Consider the following 17,307-nt stretch of genomic DNA (forward strand, 5'->3'; position numbering starts at 1 on the left):
AGAGATGGCTTAGAGGTTAACAGTACTCACTGCTCTTTCAGAGGTCCTGAGTTCAATTCCCAGCAATCACATGGTGCTCACAACCATCTATAATGAGATCGGTGCCCTCTTCTGGCATGCAGGCAGAACACTGTATACATAATAAATAAATCTTTAAAAAAAAAAAAAATAAATAAATAAGCATTTAAACCAGATGGTGGTGGCTCATGCCTTTAAATCTCCACACTCAGGGTGAGTTTTAGGACAGCAAAGGCTATACAGAAAAGGCCTGTATGTGGGAGGACCATTTAAAATTTATTACTGTATATTTTTTAATATATGTCTAAATGTTCAAACAATACTGTTTACATACCTACGTGCACTTTAACAGATGTGTTTCTCTATGGTAATTTTAACATAAATAATGGTAGTTGTTCAACAAAGTCAGCTGTATGTGGTGAATCCCAGTATTTAGGGGATGAAGAATCAGAAGGACTGAGTTTGAGGCCTGCTTGAGTTGCATGAAGAGCTAGAAATCACCCTCTATTAGTAAGACCTGACTTAAAGGAAAAAAAGAAAAGAAAAAAGGAATGGTAGGGGGAGGAAGAAGAGAAAATCTTTTATAAAGGATTTCTATTTTAGGCCCCAACTGTTAAGTTTTAGTATATAAAGTAATAGTATACTGCTTTTATCTGTTATAGGCAGTTATTGTCTTTATAGCAAACTTCAGTGCCTTCCCTATAGCATGAATTCTATAGGAGTAAATGCTGAAAGATCAGAGACAAAGGAGCAAACCACAGCCACCTCTACCTCACTAACATCTCAGCCACAGGGAGACAAAGCTCCTGTGTCTTCTCATCCTCTCTGTCCAGTCATACCACTTCCTGTCTGTCTGTCTGCACAGACCTCGGTAGTAGCTAGCTCTGTCCCTATCCTCAGCTTTATTTGTTAGAGTATAAACAAACAAGGTATCACTGCACTTAACAGTACTGAAAATTGTGTATTTTGCCAATACCAATTATTTTCTTTAAATACTTTTTCTTTCAGTAAAAGATGGCAAAGCTTTTCATCCAACTTATGAAGAAAAACTGAAGTTTGTGGCACTGCATAAGCAGGTTCTCTTGGGCCCATATAACCCAGACACTTGCCCCGAAGTTGGATTCTTTGATGTGTTGGGGAATGATAGAAGGTAACAAGTGTTTCCTTCCTTCCTTCCTTCCTTTCTTCCTTTCCCTCCTCCGTTCCTTCCTTTCCCTCCTCCGTTCCTTCCTTTCCCTCCTACCCTCCCTCCTTTCCTTCCTCTCCTCCCCCCCCCCCCCTTTCTTTCTTTCTTGACAGGGTTTCTCTGTGTAACAGCCTTGGCTGTCCTGGAACTTACTTTGTAGACTAGGATGACCTCAAACTCAAGAAGATCCACCTACCTCTGCTTCCCAAGTGCTAGAATTAAAGGCATGTGCTACCACCGCCTGACCAACAAGTGTTTTCTTATTTAGTAAATTTAATAATGATGTTAGAAAGAGGCATAATGTGAATTGTTTATGGTGTAAATAGTTAACTCTTAGCATAGCAACTGAAACATTCATTTTGCTCATAATGGAAGAAGTTTACTTATCTGGCTATGAATATACAACAAATACAATGTCATCTGACTTCTAAATAATATTTAAAAACAGCTTTTTAAAACACAAACTACTGGGACTGGAAGGATGGCTCAACTGTTAAGAATCTATAATTCCAGTTTCAGGTTGTCTGATGGCCTCTTCTGTCCTCTAAGGGCACCAGGCTATGAGTGGTGCACAGGCAAACATGTAGACAAAACTACCATCAACATAAAACTAAATAAAAAATAAAATACATACTATTGATTCCTTTATTGAGACATGCATAATTGTGCCAGAAAATGGAGTATTTTTGTTCAGTTCAAGCTATAATATAAAAAGAAAAGAAAATATAGATTGTTTTTGACAAGTGTGAATAATCAAAATGCATTTATATTTTTGATTGTTTAGGTATCTTATTTAATATATCAATATCGATTTGTTGAAAGTTGACATTCTGAATTTTTTGCTTCCAGTAAAAGCATACTTCATTTTCATTTTAATTGAGTATTTCTCATATAGTTTAATTAAATAAGATTATCATTTTGCTAAGGGAAAGGAACTGTTGTCTTTATTCTTTGCAGGAGAGAATGGGCAGCCCTGGGAAACATGTCCAAAGAGGATGCCATGGTAGAATTTGTGAAGCTTCTGAATAGGTGTTGTCCTCTCCTTTCAGCATATGTTGCTTCCCACAGAATAGAGAAGGAAGAAGAAGAAAAAAGAAGGTGATGGCACAGGGCGAGGGAGTGGGGCCACTGTGCACTGGTTCTTTTGTTTGCTTTGTGGGTGTCTGTTCCAGACAGGTGTCTTTCTTTGTTCCTCACTCCCACTTCTTGAGAAACTCCCGATGTGCGAAGGTTTTTGTATAAGTTTGGAAGGAAGGGGCCTGCTTCCTCTAGTTACACCCTTGAAATGGACCTTCCATCTACAGCAGCATTCTTTTTGTTTTGTTTTGTTTTTCTTTGAGTCAGAGTCTTACTGTGGAGCCCAGGCTGGCCTCCTGAGGGCTGGGATTACACATGTGTACTACCACCCCCTGGCTACTTTTGTCTTACTACAACAAGCTCAACAATAGATTCATTCACTTCTTCCTCCCTTTTTTCTGGTCTGATGTACCATTTGTTTCTGTCTTCTGGAATGTTCCTATTCCATTTCTTGGTCTTTAGCTATGCTGGGTGGTGGAGGGCTTACACAGACATATGTGTTGGCTTTGGATCCTAGATGGCTTCTATTATTTCCAGCATTTGGAGTAGATGCTGCTGAGCTCACTGTTTATGTTTCTGAGATTCTCTGTTGTTATGAATTACATCTTGGCTTGGTGTGATGGCACACAGCTGTCCCACCTTCCACCTCCATTAACTATTTTGAGGTTTGTTTTTTTTTTCTTAACAATGTAGACTGTGTAAATATCCTCTGTAATGAAATCAGTACAGTAAAGATTAACACTGATGTTCCTCTGATTGATAGGCTTTAGGAACAGTTGGGGATCTGATTTCCTACTCATCCTGGGGTAGAAATAAGTATTTCAGGGGCTGGAGAGATGGCTCAGTGGTTAAGAGCACTGACTACTCTTCCAAAATCCTGGGTCCATTTTCTAGCATTCGTGTAGAGGAGACATACAGCCATCTGCAACTCCAGTTCCACCCTTTTCTGGCTTCCGTGACTGCCAGGCACACAAGTCATTTGCAGATATACATAAAACAAGTACCCATATACATAAAATAAAACTTAAATTAGAAATATAGGGGGGGAAATAGCCTGAGAATTAGAGAATTATAAAAGTGTCTTGCTTCATGACACATGACCTGTAATTCTGGTATTTGGAAGGCAGAGGCAGATTACTCAGAATTCAAGACCAGTACTCAGAATTCAAGACCAGTCTAGTGTGAGAGCAAGGTCTAGGCCAGCCAGGGCTACATAGTGACACACCTTGCCTGAAACAACAAACAAACAAATTCAGGGACATAAATTACATTTTTTTTTTCCTTCAAGTCAGGGTTTCTCTGTGTAGTCCTGGTGATTCTAGAACTCAATCTGATGTTTTGTACCCTAATGATAATATTTGAGTTTCAGTTTGTGTGTGTGTGTGTGTGTGTGTGTGTGTGTGTGTGTGTGTGTGTGTGTGTGTTGCCTGTATTGTTTTTGTGTATACAGTATCCTCAGAAGCCAGAAAACAGTATTGGAGCACCTGGGACAGTTGTGAGCCATTATGTGGTTGCTGAGAATTGAACTCAGATCTTCTGAAAGAGCAGCCAGTGCTTGTAGTCACTGAGCCATCTCTCTAGCCCCTATTTTGAGTCTCTTTTTAAAAAGATTTACTCTGCTAGGCATTGGTGGCTCACACCTTTGATCCCAGCACTTGGGAGGCAATGGCAGGTAGATCTCTCTGAGTTTGAGGCCAGTCTGATCTACAGAGCAAGTTCCAGGACAGGCTCCAAAGCAATACAGAGAAACGCTGTGTCTAAAAATTTATTCGTAGATTTAGTCATGTGTATGTACACATGAGTACAGGTACTCTCAGAAGACCAAAAAAAAAAAAAAAAAAAAAAAAAAGGCATCAGATCCTTGGTAACTAGAGGTGTGGGTGCTAGGAACCCAATTCTGATCTCTTGAAAGAGCAGAATGTGCTTTTAACTACAGAGCCATCTCTCTAGCCCTCCCCACCCCATCCCTTTTTATCGTTTAATTTTTTTATTTTTCAAAGCAGGATTTGTAAACTATGTGTAGTCCTGGTTGTATAGAACTCACTCCATAGACTAGGTTGGGCTCAAATTCATGAGATAGCCTTTCTCTGCCTCCCAAGTTCTGGGATTAAAGGCACCACGATGTCCCAATCCCTTTTTAAAGAGAGGATTTTCTGTTTATCTCTGGGTAGCTTAGAACTCAAGAGATCGACCTGCCTCTGCCTCCCCAGTGCCAAGAGCTACCATGTCAGGCGAACACTTGATGCTTAATGAAAGTGAAGTAACATAGAAAGTTGATTTGTATATTATATACATTGTTGAATCAGATGTAACATCTTTGAATTCGCCTGTTTTGATTCTTGCTTACTTTTGTCATTAAGACTATGAAAGAACCATCTAATATTCTTGGTTTAATGAGATTGTGTTGTGAGATTGAGTCCATATTTTAACTTTTCACTCTGTGGAAGTTTATGTGTTTGAACTTTTGACAGATTGCTATTCTCAGGAAAGGGTTTTGTCTTTATTTTTCACTAGGAAGTGAAATGTAAATTATTTGAAAGTAAGATCACTGTGCAGAGTTCATTCTCTTTGCTCTGTACCTTGTAGGAAGGCGGAGGAGGAGCGCAGGCAGCGTGAAGAGGAAGAGCGAGCGCGTCTGCAAAAGGAAGAAGAGAAGCGGAAGCGTGAGGAGGAGGAAAGGCTTAGACGGGAGGAAGAAGAGAGGAGGCGAATAGAAGAAGAGAGGCTTCGGCTGGAGCAGCAAAAGTGAGTGTGCCTTAGAATGTCATTGTGTGCCTGGCAGGTAGACTCATGTTAGCTCCTTTCATTTTTAACAGTGGCTTTTGTTTTTTATCAAAGAATAATGTGTTGAAGAAATGTGGGGTTAGCTTATAAAACCTAGAGACTAGAACAGCAGTTGAGGTTGCTCAGTTGCTCTGTCTTGAGTCCGGTGTCTAAGTTCTCACGATCTCATGTCTCCTTAGTCTGTCTCTTCCTTCTCACTGCTGTCTACAGTTTCTGTTCTTTGTCTTTAGAAGGCTGTCTTACCTGGGAATTCTGTCATCTATTTTTTTATGTGTATCTGAGAGGCTGGCTAGAATCTGAGGCCCAGTTTAAAATTCTGAGGACTTAGAGCCTGGCTAACCCACTCATATCAGATAGCCATTCCAGCCCCAACACAGAACATGGCAGCTGGTTTTCAAAGGGCAGCTGTAGATACAAAGAGGTAAACACAGGGGAGCAGGCCTGGGGATCCAAGGGTAGCAAGGCAGAAAAGTTAAACCAGAGAACTTGAGGGTACATTGAGGTCTCCTCATTGTTTCCAGCTAGTTTTTCATCTAGCCTCAAAGTGATTCATGGCCTTGTCATACTTCGGAGTGAGGTTTTTAATGTCATTCTCTTGGATTTGATGGGCCCAGTGTCATGCTTTAGACAGTATCTGAAGTCTTTGCTTTATTTACCAGCCTATTTGTTATAAATAGATTTTATGTCTTTGGTAAGTGGTCACATACAGTTATGAAACATGTAGTTGTCTCTGGAAGGCAAGAAAGAGAGTTATAATTCTATAGAAATTGGTGTCTCCATACAAGGTGCAGCAGTATACATCTGTGATCCCAACATTTCAGAGCCTGAGTCCAGGTCTGCCTGGGCTCTACCCCATGGAGAGAGGCAGGGAGGAAGGATGGGAGAGATCACTAAACCAAGCAGCATGCTCTGCTATTGTTATCCTCAGTGCTTCTTAATAAAGGCATCTTTAAGTCAAATGCTACTGACTGTTGTGTTGTCACTTGTTTTATTCATCCTTAACAGAACCTGTGATATCAATTAGCTGTTCTCCCTGGTGCTGTTCTGGGCTGTTTAGGTAGAGAAACCATAGCCAAAGTCAAACACCCATCCATGCCCAAATGGCAGCCCATCATCTTATGATGAATTGGTGCAGTCTCTGGAGTCAGACTAGTAGATTTGGGTCCTAACTCCCGAATCTGACTGCAGTCAAATCTTGGTCAATTGCTAAACAACCTCATAGTATTGTCAAACACTAAGTGGGTTGGTACGTGTAAATGCTTTGAACCTTGTAGGGCTCAAAAGAGCACAGGAAATGTTAATGATGATGTTGATGGTGGTGATGTGCTTGATATTCTCCATTTCAATTTTTTTTTGAAAAACTTAAAAAGCTAGAGGTCAGTTTTTTCCTTAAGTATTCTGGGCCCGGAGCACATGCTTTTTGTTAATTAATTTAGTCATTTTTAAGTTATAAACTATAAGAATGAGTAGGACATTTTATTTTGTTATGAACAGTCTCCTGTTGTCAGACTGGCATGTATTTATTAATGTTTTTAGGCAGCAGATAATGGCAGCTTTAAACTCGCAGACTGCCGTGCAATTCCAGCAATACGCAGCCCAGCAGTATCCAGGGAACTACGAACAGCAGCAGATTCTCATCCGCCAGCTGCAGGAGCAGCACTATCAGCAGTACATGCAACAGTTGTATCAAGTTCAGCTTGCACAGCAACAGGTATGATGGCAGCTTTAGCAAAGGTGTTGTGTTTCCATGGAACCCAGTTTCTTTCCTAACAGTTGCAAATGAATTTTGCATTAGCTAGCCTCTAAGGTATAAAGTAACTTTTTAGTTGATCTTTTAGGCAGTCGATTTAGCATTGTACAAACTCTTGAACCTCAGAGGTGTACTTTTATATTGTTTTGGGTTTTTATGTTTATGTTTTTGTGTTGGAGTGGTATAGGCCTAGTGTAATAACAGTGAGTCTGGTGTGGACTGTAATAGTGCCCCTGGAACTGAGGACTGGGAGCTTAGCCTTAGTGTTAAGAACATCCTTTAGGCAGAACATGCAGAGTCTGGGTCAGACAGCTTTTAGGGGCTGGCCTTCCCTCCCATAAGGCCATAGGCTGGCCCCTCAAAGCTGGGCCAGACCATTATAACTCAAGACAGCATGTACTCCTTCTCTAGCAACCCATTCCTAAATATTTGCTTCAACATTTAGGTAGTTTGGGTAGAGAGATGGCTCAGCTATTAAATGCCAGGTTCACAACCAGAAATACAGAAGGCAGTTTAAGTACCATTAAGAAATGGTACTTGGATTCTGTCCTGACTCTGCCCTGCCGTTATCATTTGATTTTCTGACATGTTACTGTTGCTCTGATTTCCTGCTTTTTCTCAAGTTCTATGAGAATAAGATACAAGATCAAGGTTCCTGATCTTACAGGATTATAAAAGGAAGAGAACATAATAGCTGGACATGGTAGTATAAACCTGTAGTACCAACTACCCAGGTGGCTGAGTCTGGGCAGCTTTAGAAGGACCTTATCCCCAAGTGGAAGAGGTCGAGAAGTTGGGGGGGGGGTGTAGGTAGCTAAATTAATTGATTTATAAATGTTTACCATATTGGGCTGTGACACTTTTTAACAGACAAAATCAGCATACACACATTATTCATTATATAAAGTTTTAGAAATTATGAGAGGGTCAGAAAGATACTAAACCACAGTTTAATAAGCATCATTTTTGAGAGATGTTTCTCCCTCTCCTATAGCCTGTTTCTACTTACTCCCCTGCCTTTTTTCGGGGGGGGGGGGGGCTTAATAGGCAGTGAGATAAGATTGCTGTTGTATACTGTCTTATTCATTGTCCACTGTCAGTTTATGAGGAAGAAGTCTTTCTGGTAGGATAAATCCAAGAAATGGAATTTAAAGTCTCAGAATTAGTATTATCAAACTCTTAATTGGTTGCTTCTGGGAATAGATAGGCACAGTAGGCTACCTAAGAATTCAGTCTTACAGTTTCATTACCACTCAAGTTCTTTTTTTAACAGTTACTAATGAATTTTACATAAGAGGAAGGAAGAAAGAATTTAACTCCTCTAAAGTATGAAATTTTGATGACATGCTATGCTGGTGTCTGCTCTGAGTCTGTTCCTGTACTTTTCTGCTTTTGTTTTTAAGGCAGGGTTTTGTGTAGACTCAAGTCCTACCTCCCAGATGCTGGGACTACAAAGTATGCATGACTATACCCAGCTCCTCTGTGCTTTTTAAAACTTCTTCCAAAGCATGTTTGTTTTAATTTAAAAGAAAGAGCTATGTAAATAATTACAGCCTGCTATATCTATTAGATAAAAGTCCTGGGCATTGGGCTCCAGAGAAGGGGGTTTATTGGTTTTACTGTAGAGTTTCAAGAATGCCTTCTCCTTCTCCACCATCTTGTAATGTTTTCAATGTACTGACTTGTTTTGGTTGTATGTATATTTCTGATAGCTGGTGCTTTTTTTTTTTTTTTTTTTTTTTTTTTAACTAACCTTGGAAGTGATTTAGAATCTAAGCTTTAGGATCTTATGTTTTAGCTGGGTGATGGTTTCACACGCCTTTAATCCCAGCACTCAGGGGGCAGAGGCAGGTGGATATCCATGAATTTGAGGCTAACCTGATCTACAGAGCTAGTTCCAAGACAGCCAGGGATACACAGAGAAACTCTGTCTTGAAGAACAACCACACACACACAAAAATACCATGTTTTATATAGCAGCAGAGAGAAATATTTTTCCTGTAGAAATGATTTCTTATATGAATTACATATTCAAATAGGCCAGCATTCGTGTTTCTCTTGGTAAGGTAATCCTGTAAACATATACTTACTTGTGATTAATGTTTTTTGTTAAAAGAATAGTATCAATAGTATCAACCCTTGGCCTTCTTGTAGAGGCCGTGTGTGTGTTTTGTTTTGTTTTGTTTTTTGAGGCCGTGTGTTTAAAAGGTATTTAATGCTGTCACCTGCATTTTTTACATACAGCAAATTCAGCACCACAGTCATTCAGGACTTCATCTGCTCCCCATATACATTCCCAAATGACAATGAGTAACTAGTTGTATGGGTAAATGCTATATTTTTACAGTGCAATATACCATAGCAGTAAAAATACACTTATTTGCAACCCTTTAGATAGGCCTAACAAAATTAATGTTGAGGGGCCACACATGGTCTTGCATGTCTTTAAACCCAGCACTTCAGAGGCAGAGGCTGGTGGATTCTCTCTGATTTTCAGGCCAGCCAAAGGTTGCATACTGAGACTCTTTTTATTTAATAAATTTTTTTAAAAAGTTTTGTTTTTGAGGTAGGGTTTCTTTGTGTAGCCCTGGCTGTCCTGGAACTAGCTCTGCAGACCAGGCTGGCCTTGAACTCAGAGAAATCTGCCTTTCTCTGCTTCTTGAGTGCTGAGATTAAAGGTGTGAGTCTGCCTAGCTTCTCTCTCTTTCTCTTTCTCTCTCTCTCTCTCTCTCTCTCTCTTTTCTCCCCCCCCCCTCTGTCTCTCTCTCTCTCTTTTCTCCCCTCCCCTGTCTCTCTCTCTTTCTATTTTTCCAGACAGGGTTTCTCTTTGTAGCTTTGGAACCTGTCCTGGAACTTGCTTTGTAGACCAGGCTGGCCTCAAACCCACAGAGATCCACCTGCCTCTCTGTCCCAAATGCTGAGATTAAAGGAAAAGACAGACTTTTATTCTTAAAGCATATATTATACAATGATTTATATATGATTTAAAAGTAGGCAAAGCATTTAAGTCTGAAAATACTGTTGGAGAAGGTGTCTAGAGGAAGGAACTAGAAAGGATTCTGGGGTATAATTTCTTATTCTTAGTGATGGTTACATGAATATTTTTGAGATGAAAATAATTAAGCTGTATAATTTACGGTTTGCACAATTGTAATTGAAATTGGGTCTCATGTAGCCTAGGTTTGCCTCAAATTTACTATGCAACCAAGACTGACATTGAACATCTTCTCTTCCAGCCTTCACACCTCTAGAGTACTGGGATTACAGGCTTAGTGATAGGGAATGAGTTCAGGACTGCACTGTGTGTGCCTCTTTCTGCATGTATGTTATGATTCCTCCAAAAGTTAATAAGGGGTTAGAGAAATGGCTCACTGGATAAGTGCATATACTGCTTTTGTGGTTTCCAGCCCCTAGATCAGGTGGTTCACAAACTGCCTGTAACGTCAGATCTAGGAGATCCAACGACTTGTCTTAGACCTCTACAGGCACACAGACTACATGTTCATACCACATACATACAGTTTAAAAATGAAATAAATCTTTCTTTAAAAGATAAAAATTACTTAATATGTTTGTTTGTTTTTGTTTTGTTTTGTTTTGTTTTGAGACAGGGTTTCTCTGTGTAGCCCCAGCTCTCTTGGAACTTGTCCTATAGACCAAGCTGGCCTGAAACTCAGAGATCCTCCTATTCTGCATTCCGAGTGCTGGGATTAAAATGTACAACACCATGCTGGGCTGACTTAATAGGTTTTAAAGTAGCATTGATAGTTGCTCCCACCTTGATTTGGAAATATCCCCAAATAGATGTCCTTTATATTAAATGTATTTTCAACTCTCCCTTCTTTGTTTGTTTGTTTTTTGAGACAGGGTTTCTCTTGTGTAGCCTTAGCTGTCCTAGAACTCACTTTGAGGACCTGGCTGGCCTCAAGCTCAAGAGATGCACTTGCCTCTGCCTCCAGAATGCTGGGACTAAGTGCATGTGCCAGCACACCCAGCTCACGCTCCCATTTTGATTCAGGACATTTAAAAAATATGTTACTTACTTTGTGTGTGTGTAAAGGAGAGTGTCACCCTTATATTGTGTGCATGTGGACATCAGAGAAGAACCTGCTGGAGCCAGTTTTCAAACTGGTTTCAGAGGTCAAACTTAGATCAGCCAGCTTGGCAGTGAGTACCCTTATTTGTTACCCTACATTCATTTCTGTTGTTGTGATAAAACACCCTGACAAGATTTAATGGAGGAGAGAAGGGGTTTATTTTAGCCCACAATTCCAGGTTACAGTTCATCAGTTTGGGAAAGTCACAGTGGCAGGAGCTTTAGACAGCTGGTCACATCATTTCCACCATCAAGAGCAGAGAGCAATGAATGCATAGATGTTGCTTTCAGGGCCGGGCCGGAGAGATGGGTCAACAGTTAAGGGCATTGGCAGCTCTTGCAGAGGTCTTGAATTCAATTCCGAGAAACCACATAGAAGCTCAAAACCATCTGTAATGAGATCTGATACCCTCTTCTGGCATGCAAGTGTACATGCAGATAGAGCACCATATACACAAAACAATAAATTAACCTTTTTAAAAACAAGCAAACAAAAAAGGCGTTGCTTTAGGTGGGTTTTTTTCTGCTTACACTGTTCAAGATCCCCTGTCAAGGGAGTAGTGCTGCCCACAATGGGCCGGGTCACATCATTTGATGAAATAAAGACAGCCTTTCACAAACATTTCCATGGGGTCAATCCAGTATAAACAGTGTTTCATTGAGACTTTCTTCCTAGCAGATTTTAGATTGTATCAAGTTGACAAAACTAACATTATAGTAATTAATCTTGCCAGTCCTCGGGAAAATTTTTTTTTCTGGAAGATTTACTTATTTTATATATGTGGGTGTTTTACCTGACATATCTATGCATATATACATGTCTGGTTCCTGCATAGGCCAGAAGAGGTTATCAGAACCCTGGAACTAAGTCATGGATGGTTGTAAGCCACCATGAGGATGCTGGAAACTGAAGTGGTCTTTTATAATAGTAGTTAGTGCTATTAGCCACTTAACCATCTCTCCATCTCTTACAATCTAAATACATACTAGTTTGATAGTATACATGCTGAGGAATGACAGGAAAGTACTAAAGTACAGAAAACTTTGTGTGTGCTCCAAAAACTGCAATTTATAACGTAAAATAATCTTGAGTTTGTGCCAAGGTGTATCAAGCAGCTTTCATTGGTATTGTATGTCTTGACAGCAAAGTGAATGTTGTGTGTTCAGAACCAAGACTGTGGAAGTTGCCTTGATACAGAGGTTGAGCACTGTTGGAAACACCTCAGATTTATTATAATTTGATTTTGAATGAACTTGTAGTCCTTGTGCATTCGGAAACTGTATACTATTGCCAGATTTTTTGTGACACCCCCCTCCCACATTCAGTTATGTGACCTCTGTATGGGTTAGCAACACAGTTTAAAGACCTGGGTGCTAGGCAAGGCTGTATCACTGAGAGCTAGATTCCCAGCCCTCTTTTTATACTTTGAGACAGGATCTCATTAAGTGGCCATGGTTGGCATAGATCTCATTCAGTGTCCCAGCTTGTTCTTGAACTTGCAGTCTTCCTGCCTCAGCTTTCTGAGTATCTGGGAATTACTGACCCAAGCCAGTGGGACTAGTACATTTTCTTTTCTGTGTTCATTCTCTTTCCTTGCCTTGATATGTAGATCAGTCTAGCTTTAAACTCACTATCCTGCTGCCTCAGCCTCCTTCATGCTGGGATTTTAGGTGTGTACCACTATACGCAGTCCAGTATAAAATGTTAAGTGAGGAAATACTTGAACCTCTAACTTCATTGTTATAACTCTTAGATTTTTAGACCAGTGGTTTTTTTTTGTTTGTTTGTTTGTTTGTTTGTTTTATTTTGTTTATTTTTTTTTTACACTATGATTGACAGTTTTATTAAATCTTAGAGTCTGAGGGGTATGACTTGGTGGATGAGCGCCTCCTGAGGCTAACAGTGGGCTGGGTTTGGTCTCTCATATTCTAAAACCTGAATTAAATTTTTTTTTTAAATTTGTGATCATAATCTTTCATTGAATATTTCTATCCATATTAGAATAGTTGTCTATATATCAGGGTTAGGTTTGTTACTTCAACATTTGTTGTATTCACCAACTACAACTTCTGTTTTTGTGAATCTTCTGTGGCCATTTGTTTCTTTGAAGTATACTTTTCCTATTTTAAATCTTTAGCAGTTAAAGGTGAGGATGGGAGGATTAAAAAAGTGGCTGGGGTTTTGTTATTTTCTACTTCAACCTCAGAGCACTATAGTAGGTATAGGCATACTTAGCATACCTAATTTTGTAGATTGAAAAACAGGGTTTCAATGTGTATCTCTGGTTGGCCTGGCATTCATTATGAAGACCAGGCTAGCCTCAAACTCACAGAGATCTTCCTGACTCTGCCTCCTGAGGTGCTGGGATTAATGGTGTGTGCCATTATGCCCTGTATATAGTTGAATTTTATTTAAAAAAAAAAAAAAGAGGAAGGAAGGAACATTTCTTCTGCTCAATTTTAAGGATATATATCACAGCTGTGCATGGTGGCACATGCCCTTAATCGCAATATTCGGGAGGCAGCGGCATGTTACTGTACTTAATTTTGCTTTTAGTAATTTTATCTAAGATTGATACTTTAATCATGTTTAGTTGGTATTAAATATTTATTACATATACAATAAAAACTGGCAAAGTTGATTAGTAATTTCTTTTATGGGAGGGGTGGGGGGGTTCCAGACAGGGTTTCTCTGTATGGCTTTAGAGGCTGTCCTGGAATTAGCTGTGTAGACCAGGCTGGCCTTGAAATCACAGATCTGCCTGCCTCTGCCTCCTGAGTGCTGGATTAAAGGTGTGCATCACTAGCCCCAGGCCAGCTGATTGGTAATTTCTTAGCATGCTTTAGTATAGAGCAAATGCATGAGTGGCATGACACTTTACTCATGGGCAGTTAGCCTTTCTGATGAGAAGATCTTAACTTCTCAATTTGTAGGCAGCATTACAGAAGCAACAAGAAGTAGCAGTGCCTGGAGCTTCATTGCCTGCATCATCAAAAGTGAATTCGGCTGCAGCAAGTGACATGATGTCAGTTAATGGACAGGCCAAAACCCATACTGTCAATTCCGAAAAAGAAATTGAGCCAGAAGTGGCAGAAGAAGCCTTGGAAAATGGACCAAAAGGTATGTATAGTTTTTAGCATGTGTGTTTGTCCATCCACATGTCATTCTCTAGACCTCATGAAAAGCAAAAGCCAGGAAGACAAGCTGACTGGGTTCTGAGAGCACTTGCATGTATGAGAGTCCCTCCTTAATCTGGTGCTTCTGTTGACGCAGATGTAGAAGATCAGGGCTGGGGATAGGCTTAGTTGCTTAATGTCCACAAAGCCCTGGGTTCAGTTTGAAGCAACACATAAAACTGGGTGTGATGCTACATGCCCCTTATCTATCCTAGCAGAAATTTGTTCCTTTAGACATCTGTCAGAGTCACCAATTACAGCTTCAGTTTTGTGAATCTTCTGTGACCTTTGTTTCTTTGAAGTATAATTTTCCTAATTTTAATTTTAGGTGGTTGAGGATGAGGGAGGTTCAAATGTGTTTTTTTTTTTGTTTGTTTGTTTGTTTGTTTGTTTGTTTGTTTTTTGGTGGTGGTGTTGTTTTGTTTGTTCACTTCATCCTCTTAGTACAATGGTGGCTCTAAGTATACTTAGCCAAGGAAGATTCCTGAAATCCATTCTGCTCTTCCTTGGCTTTAGAACAAGTAACAGAGAAATAGCTTCAAAAAAAGAGCATCTTTGGCTAACCAAGAATTTATACCACTATTTGTCTCACGTTTGTTTGTTTGTTCTGTATGTGCACACAGAGGTCAGAAGAGAACTTGCAAAATTTTGTTCTTTCCCTCTAGTGTGTGGGTTCTGATGATTAAACTCAAGTGATCAAGCTTGGTAGCCTTTACCTGCTGAGGCATCTCATTGGATTTTGGGGGGTTTTGTTTGTTTTTTGCTTTTTTGAGACAAGATTTCACTATGTAGCCCTAGCTGGCCTCCAGCTCAGATCTGTCTGCCTCTGGTGCGAAGTCGGTGCTGGAATTAAAGGTGTGCTCCACCATAACTATTTTTTTTGTTTTGGTGCAGCTCAGGGTAGCCTTAAGCTCCCTATGCTAAAGATGACTTTGAACTCCACATCGTAGTTGTGTAGTACTAGTGATTAGACCCAGGGACCTGTGAGTGCCAGGCAAGTAAGTAATCTCAGTTGAGCTACATCCCCAGCCCTTCCAGTGTTTACTAATGGGAGGAAATCTTTTTATTAGCAAATCTGAGTAACTTAAGTGGAAAACCTGCTGAATGCGACAGTACACATGACATTGTCTCTCCCAGGATTTTCTGTTTCTCTTAGCTCTTTTTAGAAAGGCCTTAGGACCTCTGGATGCTCGAGATTAAGACTTGTCAACAGATAGAGTGAAATGAAAGCAGAGTGTTAGGAGAAATCACTTGTAAGATTGTGCTGTGATGACCTCTGAGTGTCTGTGACCTTGGATCTTACAATAGCCAGAGGCTTTTCTGTTCCCCTCCATCCTTGGTCTGAGTTCTTTGCCCTTGGTGTCAGAACACAAATGCCCTGTGCAGGTATAAAAGCCTTTTCTCTCACCTTTTGTAAATCCTGTTGCCTTTAGAATCTCTTCCAGTGATTGCAGCTCCATCCATGTGGACAAGACCACAGATCAAAGATTTCAAAGAAAAGATTCGGCAGGATGCAGATTCTGTGATCACAGTACGACGAGGAGAAGTAGTCACTGTTCGAGTCCCCACTCATGAGGAAGGATCATACCTCTTCTGGGAATTTGCTACAGACAGTTATGACATTGGGTTTGGGGTTTATTTTGAATGGACAGACTCTCCGAACGCTGCTGTCAGTGTGCATGTCAGCGAGTCCAGTGACGACGATGAGGAAGAAGAAGGTAGGGTTTTGTTCATCTGCAGTAGCCACTGAGTGTACTTCTGCCGAACACTTTGGGTACAAGGGTACTCTGTTCAGTAGTGGGATGTTGACTGGAAAGGCTATGAGAAAGGCCGGTCTCTCACAAAGAAGGCTCTGAGCATGAGTTTCTCTAAATGCCAGGAAACTGTTTGGCAGCATGTTATTTTACTACTTTCAGGATGTTGTTTTACTTACAGCCTTGTGTTGATGAGCTAAATATATTAAATCACTTTGAAGCTTGTGGTTGTATATTTTGTTTTTGAGACAGGATCTTGCTTTGTTGCCCAAGCTGTTCTTAAACTGGTGGACTCAACATTCATAGTAGCAGGGAGTAGTATCCATAGTACCCATAGTACCAGTGGAATACCACCATGCCCCATTTTGAAAACATTTGAAAGACCAAGTGAGAATTCTTGTCAGCAAAGGAATTTATTTGAATTTATTTTTCTGATAATAATGTTTTCATTTTAAAAGCAGTATCCTCCCATTTTAGTACCAAGTGCTGAGATGATAGGTGTGAGCCACCCCAGCTGGCTTTTCCTCTCCTGTGTTTCCTTTTCTGTGTTTTGAGAGTGGGTGAGACAGGGCTTCGTGTACCCAATGCTGGCTTTTAGTTAACTATATAGTTAGTCACGGATAGCCTTGAACTCCTGGTCTTCCCTGCCTTTACCTCTGCCTCCCAAACACTGGATAGAATAGTTGTGTAAATAAAGAAAACTACACTAGAGTACCCCATGTAAGAGATTTCAGTCATTCTTCTCTTTGGAAACCACTGTTGACAAGAGTGTGACTTTTTGTTTCATCATAGTAGACAGAATTAGGAGTTTTGAAAAACTTTAGTAAATTATCTTGGTCTAAGAAACAAGTTAAACTGATGCATTGATCTTTGAGAAACAGCTCTCCTTAATTTCATTAGCTGGCAAAGCCAGGATTAGTGACGTTTGTACAAGACAAGTAAGATTGAGATGGACACAGGGACTGTAGTCCCCAGCCTGTGAGAGTAGAAAAGTACCTTGGTTTCATCTTTTAAAACTAACTGATGTGTCAAGGTGGCTTGGAAGTAGTCCTTATTGAGTACTGTAGTGTTTCATGACAGTTGTATTAAAATAGGTTTAAGAACTATTCTTGGAAATGGCATGGAATGGATATGAGTCCATGTGACTTTAAAAATAAACAGGTTGTTCTTGAGACTGGAGAGATGGCTCAGCAGTTAAGAGCCATCTCTCCAGCCCCCCAATATCTTAAAGAACCATTATTGATAATGGTGTTGATAAATTTGTATTTATTCAGATTTTTTTTTTTTTTTTTAGTTTTAGTTTTTAACTAATGTTCCAAGATCTATTCCAAGGTGCCACAAAATATAATTGGTCCTATTTCCTTAAATTCCCCTTGAGAGTTTCTTATGCTTCTAAAATTCCTGGCTGTGGCCATCAACGTACAATTAATGTTGCCAGGATTCACTCTGCCATGTTGTAAACCTA

General features: G+C 40.0%; 2 protein-coding genes across 2 annotated transcripts in view; both read left to right on the forward strand.

Annotated features, from left to right (window-relative positions):
* Lin9 (lin-9 DREAM MuvB core complex component) overlaps positions 1 to 17,307 on the forward strand; it is a 215,063-nt gene that overhangs the window by 83,446 nt on the left and 114,310 nt on the right. The window lies entirely within an intron of this gene.
* The window catches only part of Acbd3 (acyl-CoA binding domain containing 3), a 29,667-nt gene that overhangs the window by 9,670 nt on the left and 2,690 nt on the right, over positions 1 to 17,307 (forward strand). The window contains exons 2-7 of the mRNA XM_051186433.1: positions 1,027 to 1,168; positions 2,162 to 2,302; positions 4,868 to 5,026; positions 6,602 to 6,776; positions 13,846 to 14,032; positions 15,522 to 15,806. Of these exons, the coding sequence (XP_051042390.1) occupies positions 1,027 to 1,168; positions 2,162 to 2,302; positions 4,868 to 5,026; positions 6,602 to 6,776; positions 13,846 to 14,032; positions 15,522 to 15,806 (1,089 nt within the window). The remainder of the gene's footprint in view (positions 1 to 1,026; positions 1,169 to 2,161; positions 2,303 to 4,867; positions 5,027 to 6,601; positions 6,777 to 13,845; positions 14,033 to 15,521; positions 15,807 to 17,307) is intronic.

Source organism: Phodopus roborovskii, unplaced genomic scaffold (genome assembly GCF_943737965.1).
Source record: "Phodopus roborovskii unplaced genomic scaffold, PHOROB, whole genome shotgun sequence".
Lineage (NCBI taxonomy): Eukaryota > Metazoa > Chordata > Mammalia > Rodentia > Cricetidae > Phodopus > Phodopus roborovskii.